Source organism: Mesoplodon mirus (assembly GCF_964341445.2).
Source record: "Mesoplodon mirus genome assembly, chromosome: 4".
Classification (NCBI taxonomy): Eukaryota; Metazoa; Chordata; class Mammalia; order Artiodactyla; family Ziphiidae; genus Mesoplodon; species Mesoplodon mirus.
Genome location: NC_138979.1, coordinates 160,786,730 through 160,809,607, shown reverse-complemented (window position 1 = coordinate 160,809,607; position 22,878 = coordinate 160,786,730). Strand labels below are relative to the sequence as shown.

The 22,878-nt window shown below is 37.5% G+C and overlaps 1 protein-coding gene across 2 annotated transcripts; it reads right to left on the bottom strand.

The window, feature by feature from the left end:
- Positions 1–1,803: 1,803 nt before the first annotated feature.
- Positions 1,804–22,874, bottom strand: FCF1 (FCF1 rRNA-processing protein). 2 transcript variants are annotated; one of them, XM_082618949.1, is made up of 8 exons: positions 22,792–22,874; positions 22,422–22,489; positions 21,156–21,227; positions 20,401–20,549; positions 6,185–6,257; positions 4,275–4,362; positions 2,961–3,055; positions 1,804–2,035 (listed from the first exon to the last, which is right to left on the bottom strand). In XM_082618949.1, the coding sequence occupies exons 1-8, from the start codon at positions 22,792–22,794 to the stop codon at positions 1,987–1,989; spliced, it is 597 nt and encodes a 198-aa protein (XP_082475075.1). In that variant the 5' UTR covers positions 22,795–22,874; the 3' UTR covers positions 1,804–1,986. The 2 variants fall into 2 exon arrangements, with proteins under 2 accessions (XP_082475075.1, XP_082475076.1); XM_082618950.1 differs by lacking the exon at positions 21,156–21,227.
- Between the last annotated feature and the right edge of the window lie 4 nt (positions 22,875–22,878).

Sequence of the window (22,878 nt, the reverse complement as noted above, 5' to 3'; positions counted from 1 at the left end):
TCTTCTTCAGAGAACTGTCTGTTCAAGTCCTTTGCCTATTTTTAAATCTACCTCATTGTTTTTAAATGCTCATGACATTCCATAGTATAGATATAACATAGTTAAAACTTTCTGATGGTTATTTACATTCTTTTCAATTTTTCTCTATTATAAATAGTGGTGCAGTAAACATCCTTCTATACACTTCCTTGTACACGTGTGAATTTTTTTACACATTTATCATGCATTTACATCACACTGATCATGTGATGCAAATGCACTGATCATTTTAAAGGAAATCACCTATATACCTGTAAATAACCAAAAAATAGAATTGGGCTCACATGATATCTGCAATTTTTATTTTAATGGATCCTGCCCAACTACTGTCTGAAATGGTTATACTTATTTGCATTCTTGTGAGCACTACATGACTATCAATTTCCTCATACCCTTTTATATATATTGGAAAATCTTCTGGTCAGTCATTTGTCTTAATTTTGGGGGAAGTTGTTTTGCAGAGAAATCTAATTTTAATGTATCCACTCTTAGCAATCTTTTCTTTTATGGCTTTTACGTTCTTCATCTTCTTTTAAGAATTCTACTCAGAGCCTATACACATTTTTCTTGTTTTTATCCTAATACTTTCATAGCTTAAAAAATATTTAGACTTTGATCCAGTTGAAACATTTTCTCATGAAGGATATGAGGTAGAAATCTAATTTTTTTTTCAAATGGATAGCCAACTTGTCATTATAATACAATAAGCACTAACATTTATTGAACAACACTTACTTGTAACAGGTACTGTTCAATTCAACCCCATCTTATTGGGGTTGTTTTGAGGATTAAACAAAACATTTTAAAAGGGAAGCAAAGAAGGCATCAAATGGCTATGTGGTTTGCCCAATTCATACAGATATTAACTGGTGAAATCAGGATTCTAACCCTAATGGAATGACTCCACAATATTTGGCTTTTAATGTAATTTCCTTTTCATATAGATTTGAAATACCAGCTTTATAACATACCAAATTGCCATAAGTATATAGGTCTATTTATGGACTTTCTAGTCTGTTTCAATGATTTATTTGTCCATTCTTAGCTATGTTGTGATCATGTAAAACATCTAATCTGATCATGTTATCCACCCTAATTAAAGTTTTAATAACTCCCCATTGACCTTAGGATTAAGTCCAAACCCTTTAGCATGTCATATAAAGCCCCCTCCCTCCCACCTCCTACCTCTGGAGTCTCAGATGTGGGTACAGACACCTTCCCTTTCTAGTTCTTTTTAAAGATTAACTCAAACATAACTGCTTCTGGTCTTTCTCCCCTCCCCATGCCAACCAAGTAGAAAGAAATCATTCTTTCCACCCGTATGTCTACTCCCTCATACTTTTATCTTAGCATCATTATTTTACCGTATTTATTCATCTACATGTTTCTCTTTCCCACCATATATGAGTATCTTGAGGATAAGGCCATATCTTATTAAATACCTAGTATCATCTTAATAAATATTTGTAGAGTAAATCAATATAAAATGACCATCAAATTATGTGAGCAATTATCTGATTTATAAAAAGATGCAGGGCTTCTCTGGTGGCACAGTGGTTGAGAGTCCGCCTGCCGATGCAGGGGACATGGGTTCATGCCCTGGTCTGGGAAGATCCCACATGCCACGGAGTGGCTGGGCCTGTGAGCCATGGCCGCTGAGCCTGCGCGTCCGGAGCCTGTGCTCTGCAACGGGAGAGGCCACAACAGTGAGAGGCCTGCGTACCGCAAAAAAAAAAAAACAAAAAAAAACCCAGATGCAACAAATTTTAAAATGACACAATATATAATTTTCAAAACAACATTAAAAAGTGAGTGTATTTAACCGTACTCAGCTCATTACAGAGCAAATGGGTGAGTGGAATAATAATTCATGCTATAGCATGTTTAATGAACTGGCAAAAGGGAAAGTTGGTCGAAGGAAGGCAGAGGAAATTTGTCTTTTAAGAATTAGAACCGAGGGGCTCCATAATCATCTGGCATCCGCTCAATGTTGTACCTGATCAGAACAAAAAATTAACACTGGTCAGAAGTGTGAGTCCAGAACCCACCTTAAAAACCCATCCTTTCCTGATTACATCACTCTCACCTCCTCTTGTGAATCCTTTTTGTCAGTGGGAACTAAATTTTAAAGGCCTATCATAATGAATGATTTACAGCAAAATGCCGACTATATTATCTCTATTCTTCAAAGTGAGGAAGTTAAGTTACAGCAAAATGCTGACTATATTATCTTTATTCTTCAAAGTGAGGAAGTTAAGTTGGGGAGCCAGGCACTGAGTCCAGATAAGTCCAAGGCCCTCACCCATATTCTTCCCATTCTGTTGTGTTTGTCCCAGGATAAAAGCTGGCCAATAATATCTGAGGACTGACATAGGAATATCCAAGAAGGATAAAAAGCAGCTTTTGTTTGTTTGTTTGTTTTGGCTTAAAATAGTGGTCATTTATTTATTATTTAGTACAATTGTGAGGGCTGATGAGGAGGTTTTGTTGCTGGCCTCCCTGGACTCACTCACAGACCTGCCAACCGCTGGGGGCCCAGCTGGCACTGGGTGTCCGCAGCTTTTGTTTTTTTAATAAACTTTTAGTTTCCCAGATGAGGTGCTAATCACATGCACTAGGTTTCAAAAAAATATTTCTAGCCAAAAAGATTAGCTTGATTTTAATTACTGCTTTGTATTTAAGGCCCCACATCTCCCTATTTCTTCTAGTGATCTTATTGTAACAACGTGAATGTCTGCCTCATTCCTAAAGCCTAGCTCTATCTTTTGCATTTGTTCTTGTTACTTTGCCTCATTTCTTCAAATAGAACTATGTAAACATTTGATACATCAATCTCTTTCAAATCCTTCTATAACTTGACCTCATTTTTAGCTGATATCAGTTATATACTTTTAATCACTTCCCTAAGAGAAAGTTCTCACCTATGGTTAGAAATGTACATGATGGGAACTCCAGGGATCTTCCGGATTCTTCGTTTAAGGTCCCGGTCAACTGTGGCCACAATGTAACACTTGTGCTGGAAGAGACCCATTGGGTGTTCACATAGAGCTCATTCAGGGATACTAGATACAACCACTGGCTAGTCTGAAGAACTATTCATTTTCACAGTAAATAGGAAAGGAAAGGCTAAACCAATTTGTTGAGTAGCTACTATGATCTAGGAGCTCAAATTTATAAGCTGCCTGGGCTGAATGTAGCTCTAAGAATCTTGAGGGGGAGAAGACAGAAAAACTATTTAAAAGCTGCAAATTGGTTTTTGTCTTATAAGTGGAGAGGATTTTCTTATCTGGGACAGACAATTCCTTGGTTTTGGGAAAACGCCCTTAGAGACTCTACGCAAAGGTAGAGTAAGTGCCTTAGATCCGAGGGCACAACTTTTGCGGTCTGTGGCATCTCCGGGGATGACCTACTCTGAGGCCTCCTAGCAGTGGGGGTAGGCTGCCTCCTTGGCCCTAAAGCCAGAATAGGAGGATCTCCAGGACAAGTCTGAGTGAAACAGCTCTGAAAGCACTAACATTTAGCTACCAGTTTGGAACTAATTTGTATTGTACTTTACTTCCATCCTACCCAAATCTCTCACTGAGTTTTATAAAGAGTTGCAGATTGGTGTCAGCCATGCTGTGGGAAATGAAGGGAAATGCTGGCCCCACCCATGGGATGAAGTGGCTAAGAGGATGGCAGTGTGGTCACCAGATGAAGATGATTATCCTCAGCAGAGAGAGGCTCTTTAAGGGCAATCAGTAGCAAAAGTTCTTGTAGTATTTGACAAGGAAGCCAGAACACAAGAATCAAAAACCTACTTATTCTAGGGTATGTGTGAAACAGCATCCTGGGAGACTTAGATGTAACAAAATTCCTACACAGGGAGTAAATGGAACCTCACTTTAGATTCACAGGGAGGTGGAATCTGATATATTATTATGTCTATACTCGCTCACTTAAACCATCTTAGATTTGTGGAATAAAGAATCAGTAAATGCTCCAAATTACACACCCAATAAACGCAAGTGCTAAAATCTGAAATCCTCCCTAAGCCAGTGATCTTTCCATTATGGTTATAGTAGACACTTCCAATCCATTTTCTCAAGTAAATGAGGACACCTACACTTCCCATGAAGGGATTCTATATAATTTTTTTTATCATTTATATTCCTAGATACTTTACATGAACATTCAGGAAATAAGTTTATCTTTTTTTTTAATAGCACAAAGTACATATTAAAAAATGATGATACCTGAGTTACTCTTTGTACTAAGCAGTCATCTGCATAGGTTCCTTTGTGTGTGCATGGTAATCGTTCAAATCTTGGATCCTTGGCAATCCTATATGGTTATAAAAGTGGATTAATGAAAACATTCAAGCAATTGAATAACTTTATGACTCTCAATCAGTGAAATAAGAGTAAAGTGATCTATCTGGAGATTTTAAGACACCCCTCTCCTCCTGAAGCTTATCTTCAGTTTAGAGAGAAGGGAATTAAAGCTTACTGACTGACAGCTGCTGTGCCTTACATCATGTACTTGTCACAAAACTGCATTATTATACTTCCATTTTACAGATAAAGAAGCAGATTCAGAGAGGTTGATTAATTTGTTCAAAGCTACACAGCTGGGAAAAGCCAGGATTCAAAACCAAATCAATTTTAACCCAACCATTTTACTTTTAGAAAGCTGTCTTACACACACGTACAAGAATATAGGCACGAGGATGTCACTACTACACAGTTTATAAGAGTGGAAAACTGTGATAATCTGATTATCCACCAGCAAGGTAAAAGTTAAATACATTTTGGTACCCCTATCCTATTTTAAAAAATGAGGTAGAGTTGTATGTACCAATGTGGAAGGACATATAATAAATTGTTAAATAAACAAAGCAGACCATATATACGTATGGGTGTGTATACACACACACACATATGTAACATAAAAAAATCATATTCATTAATGTCTTCACTGGTCTCAACAGAAAGGTCTTTAGTATTGGGAATGTGATAAGCTTATGATTTTCCAAAACTCTAGTTTTTCACTTGAAAGCTCAATTTTTATCATTGGTAACTAACAGAGTAAGTTGTTTTCCTTGAAGTGACAGGTTCATTGCACTAATTTTTGAGAAAATACCTGTTAAATACCAAAGTCTGAAAAATCAGTGTTTCCCAGTTGTTCTTCACATAAAAATGATATTTCATGAAAAAGAAGCTGGTTCAGCTCACAACTCAAGCACACAAATGCTTTTCATAGAGACAACGTTCATCCTTTGGTATGTTTTTCTTCTTCTTCCAGTTTTATTGAGATATAATTGACATACAGCACTGTGTAAGTTTAAAGGTATACAGCATAATGATTTAACTTACATACATCATGAAATGATTACCACAGAAAGGTTACTGAGCATCTATCAGGAGAAATGCTTTATGTGTACTTCACATTTCACCACACAGAATACTGATGTGTACTGCAGGGTTGAGATTTAACAAAGTTAATGAATTTTACTGCTCTATTAAGCATATTCTTAAGTGACCGGCATTTTTTTTCAACTGCCAGTGGGTGGTAGTGAAGAATACAAAAACCACTAGCATTATTTGGGCCCACTGCCTTGATTTGTACTAAGGCACTGGCATTTTTTGCATTCAGTGAAAATGTCAGCACAGTGACAAAGGCAACATCTTGGAATTATTATGAAAACAGCTTTGCAAACTCCCTGCAAAGGTCTCTAGGACTCCTGGGGTGGGGGAGGGTTCCATGAGCCACACTTTGGGAACCACTGCTGTAAACTCAAGGGCACTTTCTAGAATAAACTCAAAACTTCTTTAGGTAAACTCAAAATGCTTTACGTGTGAAATTCTGAAGAAGATAACTAGATAACAAACTAACAGAAAAGCACTTTCTAATTGAAAATCTAGAGGAACTTAAATGGAGGCCCATGAGACCAATATGACTAAGTAACTTAGTTCAAAAAGCTTCAGCTTGAAAACCTCTAACCTTCCAATGTTTGCTTTCTTAATTATAAATAGTTAACTAGGTTTGTATGATTTTTATTTAAACTAACCAGATAAGAAATCTTCAGATAGCAAACAGTTGAAGGAGGGTCAAAACAATCTTCATTACACCAATCTAGAACAAATCTGGACCAGGTCCTTCCTACCTTAGAGCCACTCGATACTTCTGCCCCAATTTCTCAATTTCAGCCATTACGCAGTCAGTTATACAAGGGATACCTGTTAGGAAAAAAAAATTAGTAACAGAACTTGTAAAGAAACTGATTTAACTCTCTCTGAATTATATCCTGTTGAGAGTATGTACGTATGTACGTATGTATGTATGTATGTATGTACGTATGTATATGTATTTACTGTTTGCCGTGCCACACGGCTTGAGGGATCTTAGTTCCCTGACCAGGGATCAAACTGAGGCCCCCAACAGTGGAAGCGCAGAGTCCTAACCATTGGACCACCAGGGAATTCTCCTGTCAAGAATCTTTGAAATGACAGCAAAATAAGCACAGTACAGTGAACAATAAGAACTAGAGAAGAATAAAATCCCTATCTATAAAGAAACTAGGGAACTGTTGCAACCCCACATCACAAATTCCATAAAGTATCTGTCATAAACATAACTGGGGAAAAAAATTGAGCTGGATCCCTGTCATTGTTTATATATTAAAATAAATTCTAAATGGAAAAAAATCTAAATGTGAATCAAAATATTTAAATGTGAACCAAAAGAAACCATGAAATTAACCAGAGAATATAAATTTGATCACATAAAAATATAAAACTTCTGTTTGACAACTATCAAATGAAAAGTCATACTAAAGTAAAATAAAAATAAACTGGGAAAAACATTTCTACACATTTGTCAAAGGGTAAATTTTCTTAATATACAAAGAGCTTTATAATAATAGTTTGGAAGCACTGAAATTGAAGCTGTGATTAAAAAATCTTCCAACAAATAAAAGCCCAGGACCAGATGGCTTCACAAGCGAATTCTATCAAACATTTAGAAAAGAGCTAACACTTATCCTTCTCAAACTCTTCCAAAATATAGCAGAGGGAGGAATACTCCCAAACTCATTCTACAAGGCGACCATCACCCTGACACCAAAACCAGACAAAGATGTCACAAAAAAAGAAAACTACAGGCCCGTATCACTGATGAACATAGATTCAAAAATCCTCAACAAGATACTAGCAAACAAGATCCTAGATACTAGAATCCAACAGCACATTAAAAGGATCATACACTATGATCAAGTGGGGTTTATCCCAGGAATGCAAGGACTCTTCAATATATGTAAATCAATCAATGTGATATACCATATTAACAAATTGAAGAATAAAAACCATACGATAAGCTCATTAGATGCAGAAAAAGCTTTCAACAAAATTCAACACCCATTTATGATAAAAACTCTCCAGAAAGTAGGCATAGAGGGAATCTACCTCAACATAATAAAGGCCATATTATGACAAACCCATAGCCAACATCGTTCTCAATGGTGAAAAACTGAAAACATTTCCTCTAAGATCAGGAACAAGACAAGGTTGCCCACTCTCACCACTATTATTCAACATAGTTTTGGAAGTTTTAGCCACAGCAATCAGAGAAGAAAAAGAAATAAAAGGAATCCAAATTGGAAAAGAAGAAGCAAAACTCATTGTTTGCAGATGACATGACACTATACACAGAGAATCCTAAAGATGCTACCAGAAAACTACTAGAGCTAATCAATGAATTTGGTAAAGTAGCAGGATACAAAATTAATGCACAGAAATCTCTGGCATTCCTATACACTAATGATGAAAAATCTGAAAGAGAAATTAAGGAAACACTTCCATTTACCATTGCAGCAAAAAGAATAAAGTACCTAGGAATAAACCTAAGGAGACAAAAGACCTGTATGCAGAAAAGTATAAGACACTGATGAAAGAAATTAAAGACAACACAAACAGATGGAGAGATACACCACGTTCTTGGATTGGAAGAATCAACATTGTGAAAATGACTATACTACCCAAAGCAATCTACAGATTCAATGCAATCCGTATCAAACTACCAATGGCATTTTTCACAGCACTAGAACAGAAAATTTCACAATTTGTATGGAAACACAAAAGACCCTGAATAGCCAAAGCAATCTTGAGAAAGAAAAATGGATCTGGAGGAATCAGGCTCCCTGACTTCAGGCTATACTACAAAGCTACAGTAATCAAGACAGTATGGTACCGGCACAAAAACAGAAATATAGATCAATGGAACAGGACAGAAAGCCCAGAGATAAACCCACGCAAATATGGTCATCTTATCTTTGATAAAGGAGGCAAGAATATACAATGGAGAAAAGACAGCCTCTTCAATAAATGGTGCTGGGAAAACTGGATAGCTACATGTAAAAGAATGAAATTAGAACACTCCCTAACACCATACACAAAAATAAACTCCAGATGGATTAAAGACCTAAATGTAAGATCAGACACTACAAAACTCTTAGAGGAAAACATAGGAAGCACACTCTTTGACATAAATCACAGCAAGGTCCTTTTTGACCCACGTCCTAGAGAAATGGAAATAAAAGCAAAAATAAACAAATGGGACCTAATGAAACTTAAAAGCTTTTGCACAACAAACGAAACCATAAACAAGATGAAAAGACAATCCTCAGAATGGGAGAAAATATTTGCAAATGAAGCAACTGACAAAGGATTAATCTCCAAAATATACAAGCAGCTCATGCAGCTCAATATCAAAACAACAAACAACCCAATCTAAAAATAGGCAGAGGGCTTCCCTGGTGGCACAGTGGTTGAGAGTCCGTCTGCTGATGCAGGGGACACGGGTTCATGCCCCAGTCTGGGAAGATCCCACATGCCACGGAGCGGCTGGGCCTGTGAGCCATGGCTGCTGAGCTGGCGCATCCGGAGCCTGTGCTCCGCAACGGGAGAGGCCACAACAGTGAGAGGCCCACGTACCGCAAAAAAATAAAAAAATAAAAATAAATTAAAAAATACAAAAATATATAAAAATAGGCAGAAGACCTAAATAGACATTTCTCCAAAGAAGATATAGATTGCCAACAAACACATGAAAGGATGCTCAACATCACTAATCACTAGAGAAATGCAAATCAAAACTACAATGTGGTATCACCTCACACTAGTCAGAATGGCCATAATCAAAAAATCTAGAAACAATAAATGCTGGAGAGGGTTTGGAGAAAAGGGAACCCTCTTGCACTGTGGGTGGGAATGTAAATGGATACAACCACTATGGAGAACAGTATGGAGTTTTCTTAAAAAACTAAAAATAGAACTACCATATGACCCAGCAATCCCACTACTGGGCATATACCCTGAGAAAACCATAATTCAAAAAGAGTCATGTACCACAATGTTCACTGCAGCACTATTTACAATAGCCAGGTCATGGAAGCAACCTAAGTGTCCATCAACAGATGAATGGATAAAGAAGATGTGGCACATATATACAATGGAATATTACTCAGTCACAAAAAGAAACAAAATTGAGTTATTTGTAGTGAGGTGGTTGGACCTAGAGTCTGTCATACAGAGTGAAGTAAGTCAGAAAGAGAAAAACAAATACCATATGCTAACACATATATATGGAATCTAAAAAAAAAAAAAAGGTTCTGATGAACCTGGGGCAGGACAGGAATAAAGACGCAGACGTAGAGAACGGACTTGAGGACACGGGGAGGGGGAAGGGTAAGCTGGGACGAAGTGAGAGAGTAGCATGGACATATATACACTGCCAAATGTAAAACAGATAGCTAGTGGGAAGCTGCTACATAGCACAGGGAAATCAGCTTGGTGCTTTGTGACCACCTAGAGGGGTGGGATACAGAGGGTGGGAGGTACAATGGTGAAAAACTGAAACCATTTCCACTAAGGTCAGGAACAAGACAAGGTTGCCCACTCTCACCACTCTTTTTTTTTTTTTTTTTTTTTGTGGTACGCGGCCTCTCACTGTTGTGGCCTCTCCCGTTGCAGAGCACAGGCTCCAGACACGCAGGCTCAGCGGCCATGGCTCACAAGCCCAGCCGCTCCGCGGCACGTGGGATCCTCCCAGACCGGTGTATGAACCCATGTCCCCTGCATCGGCAGGCGGACTCTCAACGACTGCGCCACCAGGGAAGCCCTCACCACTCTTATTCAACATAGTTTTGGAAGTTCTAGCCACAGCAATCAGAGAAGAAAAAGAAATAAAAGGAATCCAAATCGGAAAAGAAGTAAAGCTGTCACTGTTTGCAGATGACATGATACTATACATAGAGAATCCTAAAGATGCCACCAGAAAACTACTAGAGCTAATCAATGAATTTGGTAAAGTAGCAGGATACAAAATTAATGCACAGAAATCTGGCATTCTTATACACTAATGATGAAAAATCTGAAAGTGAAATTAAGAAAACACTCCCAGTTACCATTGCAACAAAAAGAATAAAATATCTAGGAATAAACCTACCTAAGGAAACAAAAGACCTGTATGCAGAAAATTATAAGACACTGATGAAAGAAATTAAAGATGATACAAATAGATGGAAAGATATACCATGTTTTTGGATTGGAAGAATCAACATTGTGAAAATGACTCTACTACCCAAAGCAATCTACAGATTCAAAGCAATCCCTATCAAACTACCACTGGCATTTTTCACGGAACTAGAACAAAAAATTTCACAATTTGTATGGAAACACAAAAGACCCCAAATAGCCAAAGCAATCTTGAGAACGAAAAATGGATCTGGAAGAATCAGGCTCCCTGACTTCAGAGGGGTGGGAGGGAGGGAGACGGAAGAGGAAAGAGATATGGGAACATATGTATATGTATAACTGATTCACTTTGTTATAAAGCAGAAACTAACACACCATTGTAAAGCAATTATACTCCAATAAAGATGTTAAAAAAAAAAGGGTGGGAGGTAGATGTAAGAGGGAGGAGATATGGGGATGTATGTATATGTATAGCTGATTCACCTTGTTATACAGCAGAAACTATCACAACATTAAAGCAATTACGTTCCAATAAAGCTGTTAAAAGAAGTAATAGCTTGGAATTATGTGTTATTTGCCAGACACTGTGCTAAGCACAAGGATTATCTCATTTAATCTTAAGAACAATTCCTATCAGGTAGCATTGTTATTATTATTCCCATTTTATAGATGAGGAACCTGAAGTACCATGAAGTAACTAGACAGCAAAAGGTGAAGCCAAGGTTTGAACTGAGACTGTCAGGCTTCAGAGTGGGTTCTTAACCACCAGGCTACATTTCAGTTCATAGAAGAAGACATACAAATGGTCAATCAACAGAAAAATGCTCAATTTCACTCCTAGTTAAAGAGATATAAATTGAGATAAGATTATACTTTCTACCTATTAGGATGGCAAAAATTAAACAGATGAAAACACCCAATATTTGAAGAAATAGGTATCCTCACATTGTAAGTAGGTGTATAAATTTGTATAACTATTTGAGGGCAATTGTGCAATACCTATTAAAATTAAAAAATATATACTCCCTTGATATTGCAATATGGCTTCTAGAAAATGTATTCAAAAGAAATATTCCACCCTAACACGGAGACACATTCACAAAGATATTCACTACAGCTTTGTTTATAATAGGATAAAAACTGGAAATAATCCAAATGTCTAGTCTTTAAAAATGACATATTTAAACAATAGAATACTTGTAGTGGGGTGGGGGAGAAATGGACTGGGAGTGTGGGGTTAGTAGATGCAAACTATTACATAGAGAATGGATAAACAACAAGGTCTTTCCCTGTATAGCACAGGGAACTATATTCAATACCCTGGGATAAACCATAATGGAAAAGAATATAAAAAAGAATGTATCTATGTGTATAACTGAGTCACTCTGCTGTACAGCAGAAATCAACACGATGTTGTAAATCAACTATACTTCAACAAAAAAAATAAAGAATACTATAAGTGAAAAAAAGAATAAGGCCCGGGCTTCCCTGGTGGTGCAGTGGTTGAGAGTCTGCCTGCCGATGCAGGGGACACGGGTTTGTGCCCCGGTCTGGGAAGATCCCACATGCCGCAGAGCGGCTAGGCCCGTAAGCCATGGCCGCTGAGCCTCCGCGTCCGGAGCCTGTGCTCCGCAACGGGAGAGGCCACAACAGTGAGAGGCCTGCGTACAGCAAAAAAAAAAAAAAAAAAAAAGAATAGAGCCCATCTATATATATTCGTTGTAAATCAACTATACTTCAACCAAAAAAAAATAAAGAATACTATAAGTGAAAAAAAGAATAAAGCCTATCTACATATATTGGCACAGAAAAATGTTCAAGATGTAAAAAGCAAGGAGAAATACATAACTAAGACATGATCTATCCATACAACGCCATACAATGGAATATTATTTGGTAGCAAAAAGAAACGATATACTGATACATGCTTTAACATGAATGACCCTTGAGAACATTACACTAAAATGAAAGAGGACCAAAAATATGTGACCCCATTTTAACGAAATGTCCAAAATAGGCAAATCTATATATAGAGAAAGCAAATTAATGGTTGCCGATGTGGGGCAGGGTGGGGCGGGGGGTTGGGGGAATAGGAAGGGTTGGGGGATGATGGCTAAGGAGCTCAGTTTCTTCTCACATAATGAAAATGTTCTAAAATTGACTATGAATACACTAAAAGCCACTGAATCATATATTTTATTTATTTATTTTTTTGTGGGATTTTAGTTCCCCGACCAGGGATTGAACCTGGGCCCTCGGCAATGAGAGCGCAGAGTCCTAACTACTGGACCACCAGGGAATTCCCTGACTCATATATCTTAAACGAGTGACTTATATGGTATGTGAACTAGATCTTAAAGCTGTTTTTTTTTTAAAAAGCATGAAGATGAAAAAGTAAATAATGCATGACCCATTCTCATTAATAAACAAAAGTAACCTCTACCCCACAGAAATTGTATATGAATTTTTAAAAGCTGCCCCTTTCTGAGGAAAGGCATTATAGGGAACTTTCATTTTCTTTATGCTAGATTTTCTTTTTACAAATACATTAACACTCTTGAAAACAAACAAAGTTAAGAAATCTTAAACTAAAATACAATGCCCAGAAGAAAAAGCAGTTGTAAAATGGAGGAAAGAAGAAGTCAGGAAGAGCAGACAGTCATGGAATCAGAGGGCAATACACGCCTTAAAAGGATCAATTTCAGAGCCATGTAGCACTGAAGCAAGGGCTTGCATCGGGAGCAGGGAAGCAGGCTCAGGAAGATCACTGCAAAGAGGACTCATGGGCAGAAAAGAAAGTTCATGGGTAGCTAACCATCCTCCTTTGTTGGAATATCAAATGCAAGGGACCAGGAGCTATGAAAAGGTCAAAGGGGCCTCTCCAAGGCAAGAGGAAGATAAAGGCATTCTTTTATAAATAAAGGCAAGTGAAGAAAAATTAAATAAGCAGAGCTTAAAACAGTTAAGGAATCTCCTAGGTAACTGAATTTGTACTGTAGTAGAATGTTTCTTCAGACTTTACTTTGAGGTATTATGTTACACAGAAAGTGGTATTTTCCTTAATAAGCTTGTTTTTGGAAAAGGCACCATGAGAACATTTAGCTGTATGCATTATAGCTATACTCTATGGTATCCATATCTGCAGAAAAACCTAACTATAGGACTAAAGCTATCCTAAACAATCATCTTTTTTTCTTTTTTTTTTTGGCCACACTACACGCTTGTGGGATCTTGGTTCCCTGACCAGGGACTGAACCTGCACCCTCAGCAGTAGAGTGAAAGTGCCGAGTCCTAACCATTGGACTGCCAGGGAATTCCCCTAAACAATAACCATTTAGATAATAGTGGCAGAGCTATAGAGTCAGGGAAGCAATTCACCTCCAAGAGGCCATGCTTGAATCCTCCATCTATTTCATTTATAAATAGGTCACAGCATTCCTGGAGAAGCAGGAACACCATGGGAATACAAGAAGTCTACCAAGATTAGTGTCTTCCCTCATACAGGCCACCCTAGTCCACTTTTATAGGCATGGTAGTGCGTCAACTTCAGACTACTCTTTATTTCTGAGACTTTTTAAAAAATTAAAGTATTAGATGTACATAGCTTTAAAAAATACGAAAAGGACTATATGAAAAAATGACCATCCCCTGATCTTTTCCCACCCCACTAATTCTGATCCTTAGAGATGACTATTTTAATTCATTGGCTGTTTTTCTCACTTGGTGGTTACCTTTATAACTTGATTAATAATAAACTTATGCAGTTACTTTATTTTTTAGGAAGATAATCAAAGATATTCATTGCAACATTGATTATGTTAATGCATATTTTCTAGTTTTTTTTATCTTAGCACATCCAAGTTTTGAAATGCTTAAAGCTGTACAAAGTTCTTCGTAGCATGTATTAACATGCAAAGGTGTTCATGATACATTACTCAGTGAAAAAAAAAACAGGTGGCCAAAAAGCATGCATAGTATAATTCCAATTATGTTTAAAAGTAAATCTATATTTTTATTAATTGTAAAACGTTGGACGGTAATACCCAAACTATTAACAGTGATTATTTCTGGGAAGTAAAATTACGGCCTGATGCGGGGGAGAACTTTTGCCTATTCTTTTTATGTTCTGTATTGCTTAGTTTTTCGTTTTTTTGTTTTTTAAATATGTATGTATTTATTTATTTATCTAGTTGCACTGTCTTAGTTGCAACAGGCGGGCTCCTTAGTTGCAGCTCACTGGCTCGTTAGTTGTGTCACGTGGGCTTCTTAGTTGCTGCAGGCAGGCTTCTTAGTTGCGGCAGGTGGGATCCTTAGTTGAGCATGCAAACTCTTAGTTGTGGCATGCATGTGGGATCTAGTTCCCTGACCAGGGATCAAACCCAGGCCCCCTGCATTGTGAGCACGGGGTCTTAACCACTGTGCCACCAGGGAAGTCCCTGTATTGTTTAGTTTTAATGTACATGTTACTATTATAATTTACATAATTTCAACACGTTAAATGATTTTTGACTCACCACTTCCTGTAAAACAAAGTCTAAACTCCTTAGCTTTTTACTTTAAGCACTCAACAATTTGTCTCCAAACCACTTCTGCCAATCTTTAAGAAATGTTTGTGGATAGAATTGAGTTTCACCTTCACTCTCCTACTTATACTCACTTGAGCCCAACTATTCTCACCAAATTTGCTCTCATGTTTTCAACCTTTGGGAGTGTCCTTTCCTTTGCTTGGAAGGCTCTCTCTCCTTCTCTCTATTCACTAAAATCCAACCAAGCTATGAAGCTCAGATCAAGTAGCACTCACCCTCTCTTGAATTCCTATATTATATAATATAATATCTGATACTCAAGAAGTGATCATTATCGAAAGAAGAAATGAATCTTCAAGTGTCTGTTTAGTTTTCTCATTTCTAAAATGGGAACATACTACTCATCATATTAGGTTATTGTGAGGATTATAATTATGAAAAGCACTTAACACGACACCAGAACATAGTAATTCATAGTTCAAAACAGCTGGCATTATGATTATCTTTTTTTCCATCTATTGACATCTCCTCTCTCCATCTAGATGGTCAAATCCTGGATGACAGAAACAGCACACCATATATTCTAGCATCCTTCTTTAAACTCTGTGTAGTAGAGCCACTTCATATTTATTGTTAATGGTGACAATGAAGATTATGAAAGAAATATACCACTAACTTTCAAAGAAATAACAAATCACTTAGTTTGGAAAATACTATGACTTCATGGTACCAAGAATAACATATTAACATGGAATTATTATAGTAAAACATTACTGAGATGAAATATACAAATAAAACAATATGTCCTTTCTTCAGTGAAATCACAGAAAATAGGTCATTCCTAGAATTCTATTTTCACAAACGTAGTCAATACTTACTAGATGCCAGATAATAGTAAGGAATTATTTACGGAAAACACCAGACGAATTTGGTTTAATATCTTGTTGGCAGATAACACATCATGCTTCTACAGAAGCTCCATGTGTTCTAGAATTTTGATGTAATAGGATTTTACATACTGTCATAAAAATAGAATGCTCTACTGCAAAGACATAGCAGGAGTGACCAAGTCTTGTTATGTTTAGTTCTTCACATTGTTCCCATCCAAAATCACTGCTACATTACAGCCTTCAAATTTCAGTCAAGGGCTTCCCTGGTGGTGCAGTCCGCCTGCTGATGCAGGGGACATGGGTTCTTGCTCCGGTCCGGGAAGATCCCACATGCTGCAGAGTGGCTGGGCCTGTGAGCCATGGCCGCTGAGCCTGCGCGTCCGGAGCCTGTGCTCCGCAATGGGACAGGCCACAACAGTGAGAGGCCCACGCACCACAAAAAAAAAAAAATTCAGTCAATTTACTGGCAGCTTGATTGGATCAGTTTCTGTTCCCACTTAATCCCACCTGACAGATATGATCTGGGTGGCACGGCACAGTGCCACTGAAACAACTGGAGTCCTTGATACAGTACATTATCCTAGAACAATAAAGTCAGATTGTTATTTTATCTTTGGAGGCCTAAAAATTATTTTTCTGAGCGTGGCTTCTTGGTTGGTTTGTGTGTCTGCTCAGTACTTTATAGTTAAACCAACTTTTTCCCTCATCAGTGTGTAACTCTGTGTCCAGTAATTCAAGAAGTCAAAGTGTGAATCATTTAAATAAGATAGATGCCTTAAATATTTTTTTGTTTTGTTTTTGTTTTGTTTTAGCATTATTTACTTATTTATTTATTTTTGGCTGCATTGGGTCTTCGTTGCTGTGCATGGACTTTCCCTAGTTGCAGTGAGCGGGGGCTACTCTTCATTGTGGTGCAACGGGCTTCTCAGTGCAGTGGCTTCTCTTATTACCGCTTCTCTTGCTGTGGAGCACGGGCCCTAGGAGCGCAGGCTTCAGTAGTTGTGGCGCGCAGGCTCAGTAGTTGTAGCTCGCGGGCTCTAGAGTGTAGGCTCAGTAGTTGTGGTGCACGGGCTTAGCCGCTCTGCGGCATGTGGGATCTTCCCGGACCAGGGCTCGAACCTGTGTCCCCTGCATTGGCAGGCAGATTCTTAACCACTGCACCACCAGGGAAGTCTCTTAAATATTTTATTTAAACTTAAAACTTGGGGGGGAGGGATAAATTGGGAGATTGAGATTGACATATACACTCTACTGTATATAAAGTAGATAACTAATAAGGACCTACTGTGTAGCACAGGGAACTCAATACTCCATAATGGCCTATATGGGAAAAGAATCTAAATAAGAGTGGATATATGTACATGTATAACTGATTCACTCTGCTGTACACCCGAAACCAACACAACACTATAAATCAACCACACCCCAACAAAAATTCTAAAAAAACCTTAAAACTTATATGTGTAACTAGCTCAGCATCTTTTTTTTAACATCTTTATTGGAGTATAATTGCTCTACAATGGTGTGCTAGTTTCTGCTTTATAACAAAGTGAATCAGCTATACATATACACATATCCCCATATCTCCTCCCTCTTGCGTCTCCCTCCCACCCTCCCTATCCCACCCCTCTAGGTGGACATAAAGCACAGAGCTGATCTCCCTGTGCTATGCGGCTGCTTCCCACTAGCTATCTATTTTACATTTGGCAGTGTACATATGTCCATGCCACTCTCACTTCATCCCAGTTTACCCTTCCCCCTCCCCGTGTCCTCAGGTTCATTCTCTACATCTGTGTCTTTATTCCTGTCCTGCCCCTAGGTTCTTCAGAACCATTTTATTTTTTTTAGAGTCCATATGTATGTGTTAGCATATGGTATTTGTTTTTCTCTTTCTGACTTACTTCACTCTGTATGACAGACTCTAGGTCCATCCACATCACTACAAATAACTCAATTTCGTTTATTTTTATGGCTGAGTAATATTCCATTGTATATATGTGCCACATCTTCTTTATCCCTTCATCTATCAATGGACACTTATGTTGCTTCCATGTCCTGGCTATTGTAAATAGAGCTGCAGTGAACATTGTGGTACATGACTCGTTTTGAATTATGGTTTTCTCAGGGTACATGCCCAGTAGTGGGATTGCTGGGTCATATGGCAGTTCTATTTTTAGTTTTATAAGGAACCTCCATACTGTTCTCCATAGTGGCTGTATCCATTTACATTCCCACCAACAGTGCAAGAGGGTTCCCTTTTCTCCAAGCCCTCTCCAGCATTTATTGTTTCTAGATTTTTTGATGATGGCCATTCTGACTGGTGTGAGGTGATAACTCATTGTAGTTTTGATTTACATTTCTCTAATGATTAATGATGTTGAGCATTCTTTCATGTGTTTGTTGGCAATCTGTATATCTTTGGAGAAATGTCTACTTAGGTCTTCTGCCCACTTTTGGACTGCGTTGTTTGTTTTTTTGATATTGAGCTGCATGAGCTGCTTGTATATTTTGGAGATTAATCCTTTGTCAGTTGCTTCATTTGCAAATATTTTCTCCCATTCTGAGGGTTGTCTTTTGGTCTTGTTTATGTTTTCCTTTGCTGTGCAAAAGCGTTCAAGTTTCATTAGGTCCCATTTGTTTATTTTTGTTTTTATTTCCATTTCTCTAGGAGGTGGGTCAAAAAGTATCTTGCTGTGATTTATGTCGTAGTGTGTTCTGCCTATGTTTTCCTCTAAGAGTTTTATAGTGTTGCAGTTACTTTTTATATTTATTAATTTTAGGCATTTAAAGAATTTACCTCTCTTACTCATCACACATCCCTTATCCCATCTTCCCAATTTTATTTTTTTAATTTTTTAAATATTTAAATATTTATTTATTTATGGCTGCATTGGGTCTTTGTTGCTGCATCTGGGCTTTCTCTAGTTGTGGCGAGCGGGGGCTACTCTCCGTTGCGGTGCGCGTGTTTCTCATTGTGGTGGCTTCTCTTGTTGTGGAGCGCTGGCTCTAGGTGCATAGGCTTCAGTATCTGTGGCACACGGGCTCAGTAGTTCTGGCTTGTGGGTGTAGAGCGCAGGCTCAGTACTTGTGGCACACGGGCTTAGTTGCTCTGCGATATGTGGGATCCTTCCGGACCAGGGCTCAAACCCATGTCCCCTGCATTGGCAGGCGTATTCTCAGCCACTGCACCACCAAGGAAGTCCCCCCAATCTTGGTAATTTTAATAAATCAATAAACAACATTCACATTACTGTCATTCTGTAAATGTTCATTATATAGTATCTTTTAAATATTAAAGACAGAGGTGCACATTTTTTCCTTTGATTCCAATAATTTATTCTTTACAGCCAAGTTAAAGTCTAATTTTCATTTGTACCTTCAACTAGATGACTGGAAAATATATGAATATAAAGCCACCACAATACGCAACAGATCTCACTATTAGGAAGTTATTCCCTTGTACTTGGCCTAAATTTTTTTTCCTCCTCATGGTAGGAAGAGAAGATCATTTGAAGGAGGAGACACCCAAACACACAAGGGAAATCTATTAAATTGTATGGTAGGTATGGTAAATTGCATACCTACGTGTAAATAAACTACCTTAGATCCTTTGTGGTACAAATAAACATCACACTGAATAAACTTAAGAATAGTTGACCATAATCATTTCTGGTTCTCTGATTGTAAACGGCAAAATGTCTTATTTAGCTTTTCCACATTGGAGTGGAATGGAGGATGTTTCCTACTTAATGTAAATAAATAAATAAATAAATAAATAGTGAGAAGTGAAATAAATTTTCATTTATCCAGAATTTTAAAATCTGTTTTAAAATCCTAAAACAGAAAATTCCCCACCTATTTTTTTTTCTAAATTGATGTCTATAATGATGGTCAAAGCATGCTAAGTGTTTCATGAATTGTGAAAGTTTAATTATTCCCAGTCAAGTTTGCATCATATTTCTGTTTTTTTATAAATGTCTTTTTTTTTTTTAACATTTTCTGGCATATTGCTTTTCAGTCCTTTTTTTTAAAATTAATTATTTGGTTGCGTTGGGTCTTAGTTACAGCATGTGGGGTCTTCATTGTGGCCTGTGGGACCTTTAGTTGAGGTATGTGGTATCTTTTAGTTGCGGCATGTGGACTCTTTAGTTGCGGCACACAGGCTCTTAGTTGCAGCGTGCAGGAACTAGTTTCCTGACCAGGGATCGAACCTAGGCCCCCTGCATTGGGAGGGTGCAGAGTCTTAACCACTGGACCACCAGGGAAGTCCCTGCATTATATTTCAATTCACTGAAAATGGTCATTGCTATGGTGGACAAATTAAATAGCCAGCAATTCAGTTAAACTAGAACCCCATTCCCCTCTTTTCATGTATTTGGATAAGTATGATTATTCTGTACAAGTGTCACAGAAATGGAAAGGTCTGATACTCACACTTGGCATACAGACAGTCCATCATTGACTGCACTAAGTCCAGTTTGGCTTTAATGGAAAAGTTGATAAAGTTGGTATCAACCAGGATGTGGTAAGGTGGGCCCAGCTGTGTGTTATATTGGAAGAATAAGCAGGAAGGGTGTTGGGGGCTGAAGGAAAAAGAAACAAAACACAAAGTAATGTCAACACTGATATTTAGTAAAAACAAAAAAAAGAAGTCTCTGCTTGGAACAGTTTGTTCCTTTTTCCTTTCTTTGGAAATAAATCCTAATAAATCCTGTGATGATATATCCATCACCAATCTAGAGCAAATAAGAAAAATAAGAAAAATGTGATGAGGTTTCATAAAGCTAAGTGTATTTATTTAAAAGGAATGACCTTTATCCTGAAAATATGCCCTTACTACTTTTTGGTGACACATTCTCTCTTTTATGAAATGCTGGTATGTTAAAACAATGGCAATTATTTCTTTTGAAAGATTCTTGGCAAAGAAAAAAAAATGATCCTAGATATAATCCCCAGAATTTTAGGGAAAATTTTACTGCTCTATGAAGTCCAAAAACCTTCAAACCATTAGAATTGGTATATACTCATCAATAACACTTTCATTTGCATAGCTTCATCTGTATAGTTGTGCCAGACTGACAAATGACTGAGCAAATCAGTTCAGGGAAAGCCTGAATTTCTATGAGGTCTACAGTTTTAGAATCTTTCTTCTAGTTTTAAAGGAAAACTTGAAATTTTTGATTACTCACACTTCTCTTTCTTTGAGTGCACTGGGATCTTTCTTTTCTTTCTTTTTCGGTTTTAATCTATCCTTTTCTTTACTAGGAAAAAAAACAAGTAAATTCAATGTAGGGGAGAAGAAAAAACCATAGCAGTTATAACCTCATGAAAATTAAAAGTTTCTTCCTCCTTCTTTTTTGTCTACAAAGGAAATTCTACTTTGTGACTTCATTATATTAATATCAGCGTACAGTTTTTGAGCATGAATAACTGTGTGGGAAATAGCCTGGAATTAACAATTAATCAGTAAAACATAATTAAATTTTAAAACTATTAGCTAATAATCCATAAAAATTGTTAATGGATAAATAAATGTTGGTTAGATTATTATTTCTTTCTTAGTCAGAAGCTCTCATATCAAGGATCAAAATCCACTTCCAAGCAGTGGGTAAATAGGCTGACATTTATCTTCTAAAGACTGAGATGCTTCAACAGCAGGAGGAAAAGGTTTCCCTTACATGTCTCTTAAAAAGCGCTAAAATGTGACAATATATATACAAAATTTAACTTTAACTAGAAACAGAATATTAGTGGGGCAAATTTCCTTAAAATTACATAATAAATACATACTAAAGGCCAAGAATACAATTTAATAACAAATGAAGGCTCTAACAATCACTCACTCCTTTGTTCTAAGGCTTTGGAACAGTGAAGTCTAGTCCTTATTTAATAGCTCAGTCCATTGTTCACTGAAGCAGGCAAGCTGTTTTAGTTCCTCCTTATAATAGGGAATATCATTCTTCTCTTCTTCCAAATCTTCTTATAAGATTTATAAAGTGGAGACATCTATGTATTTTCCCATTTTTTTCTTTCAAAAATACTTGAGTTGTCAGGTGCTGGTACAGCCATGGTCTCTGACCTCACTGCCTTTCAAAAATTATAACAAACCTTTTTTTCCTGGGGAATGTAGCAGTGTAATGGCAAGAACATAAGAGATAATCCTACCTACCTCACAGAACTGTTAGGAGGCTTAAATGTGATATGGCAGATACAGTATATAAAAACGGTGGTACAAATTGAACACTTAAGAGATGCTGAATTCCCATCCCATTCACCAGTGTACTTGCTCATCAGCTAAGTGACTGTTATACTTTATTACCCTATGCTATATAAATCCAAGACACAATAATATCAAAACTAAACACAAAACAACAACAAAAACTTTTACTACTTATCCCCTCGTGACTTCTATATCTCCGGGCAGTCTATGAACCCAGTTGATTCCAGACACTCACAGCCTCTGATCTCTGAGACTAAGCATTCGCTTCATGGTCGCATACTTCCGTGTTTTCTTTTGTTTCCCCTTAAAACAAAAATTTTAGAGTTAAAAGAGTTGGAAATACACTGCATCTTCTTGAGTTCCTTTTCTTTTGTCCACACCCCTCTTCCCTCAAATACCCAACTCTTCTTATTCTAGCTGCCTCAACCCAGCGCTCTCCCCACTCGCTAGACCATAACAGGCACCACTCCAAGCAGTTTAAAAGCTAAGATCAGAATGAAAATAAGCAAGGGGAATGTTGTGGAAATTTGGCCAATGGCTACTCCCTCAATCTCTGTCCCAAACGTGATCTGACAATACCCCTTCTCGAACCCTCGTTCTCTCACCATGTTCACGCCGCACTGTTGTTTCTTCCGGAATCACCAGCAGCGCGACACTTTTGCGTCAGCCGTATAGCGCTTCCGGCAAAGGAT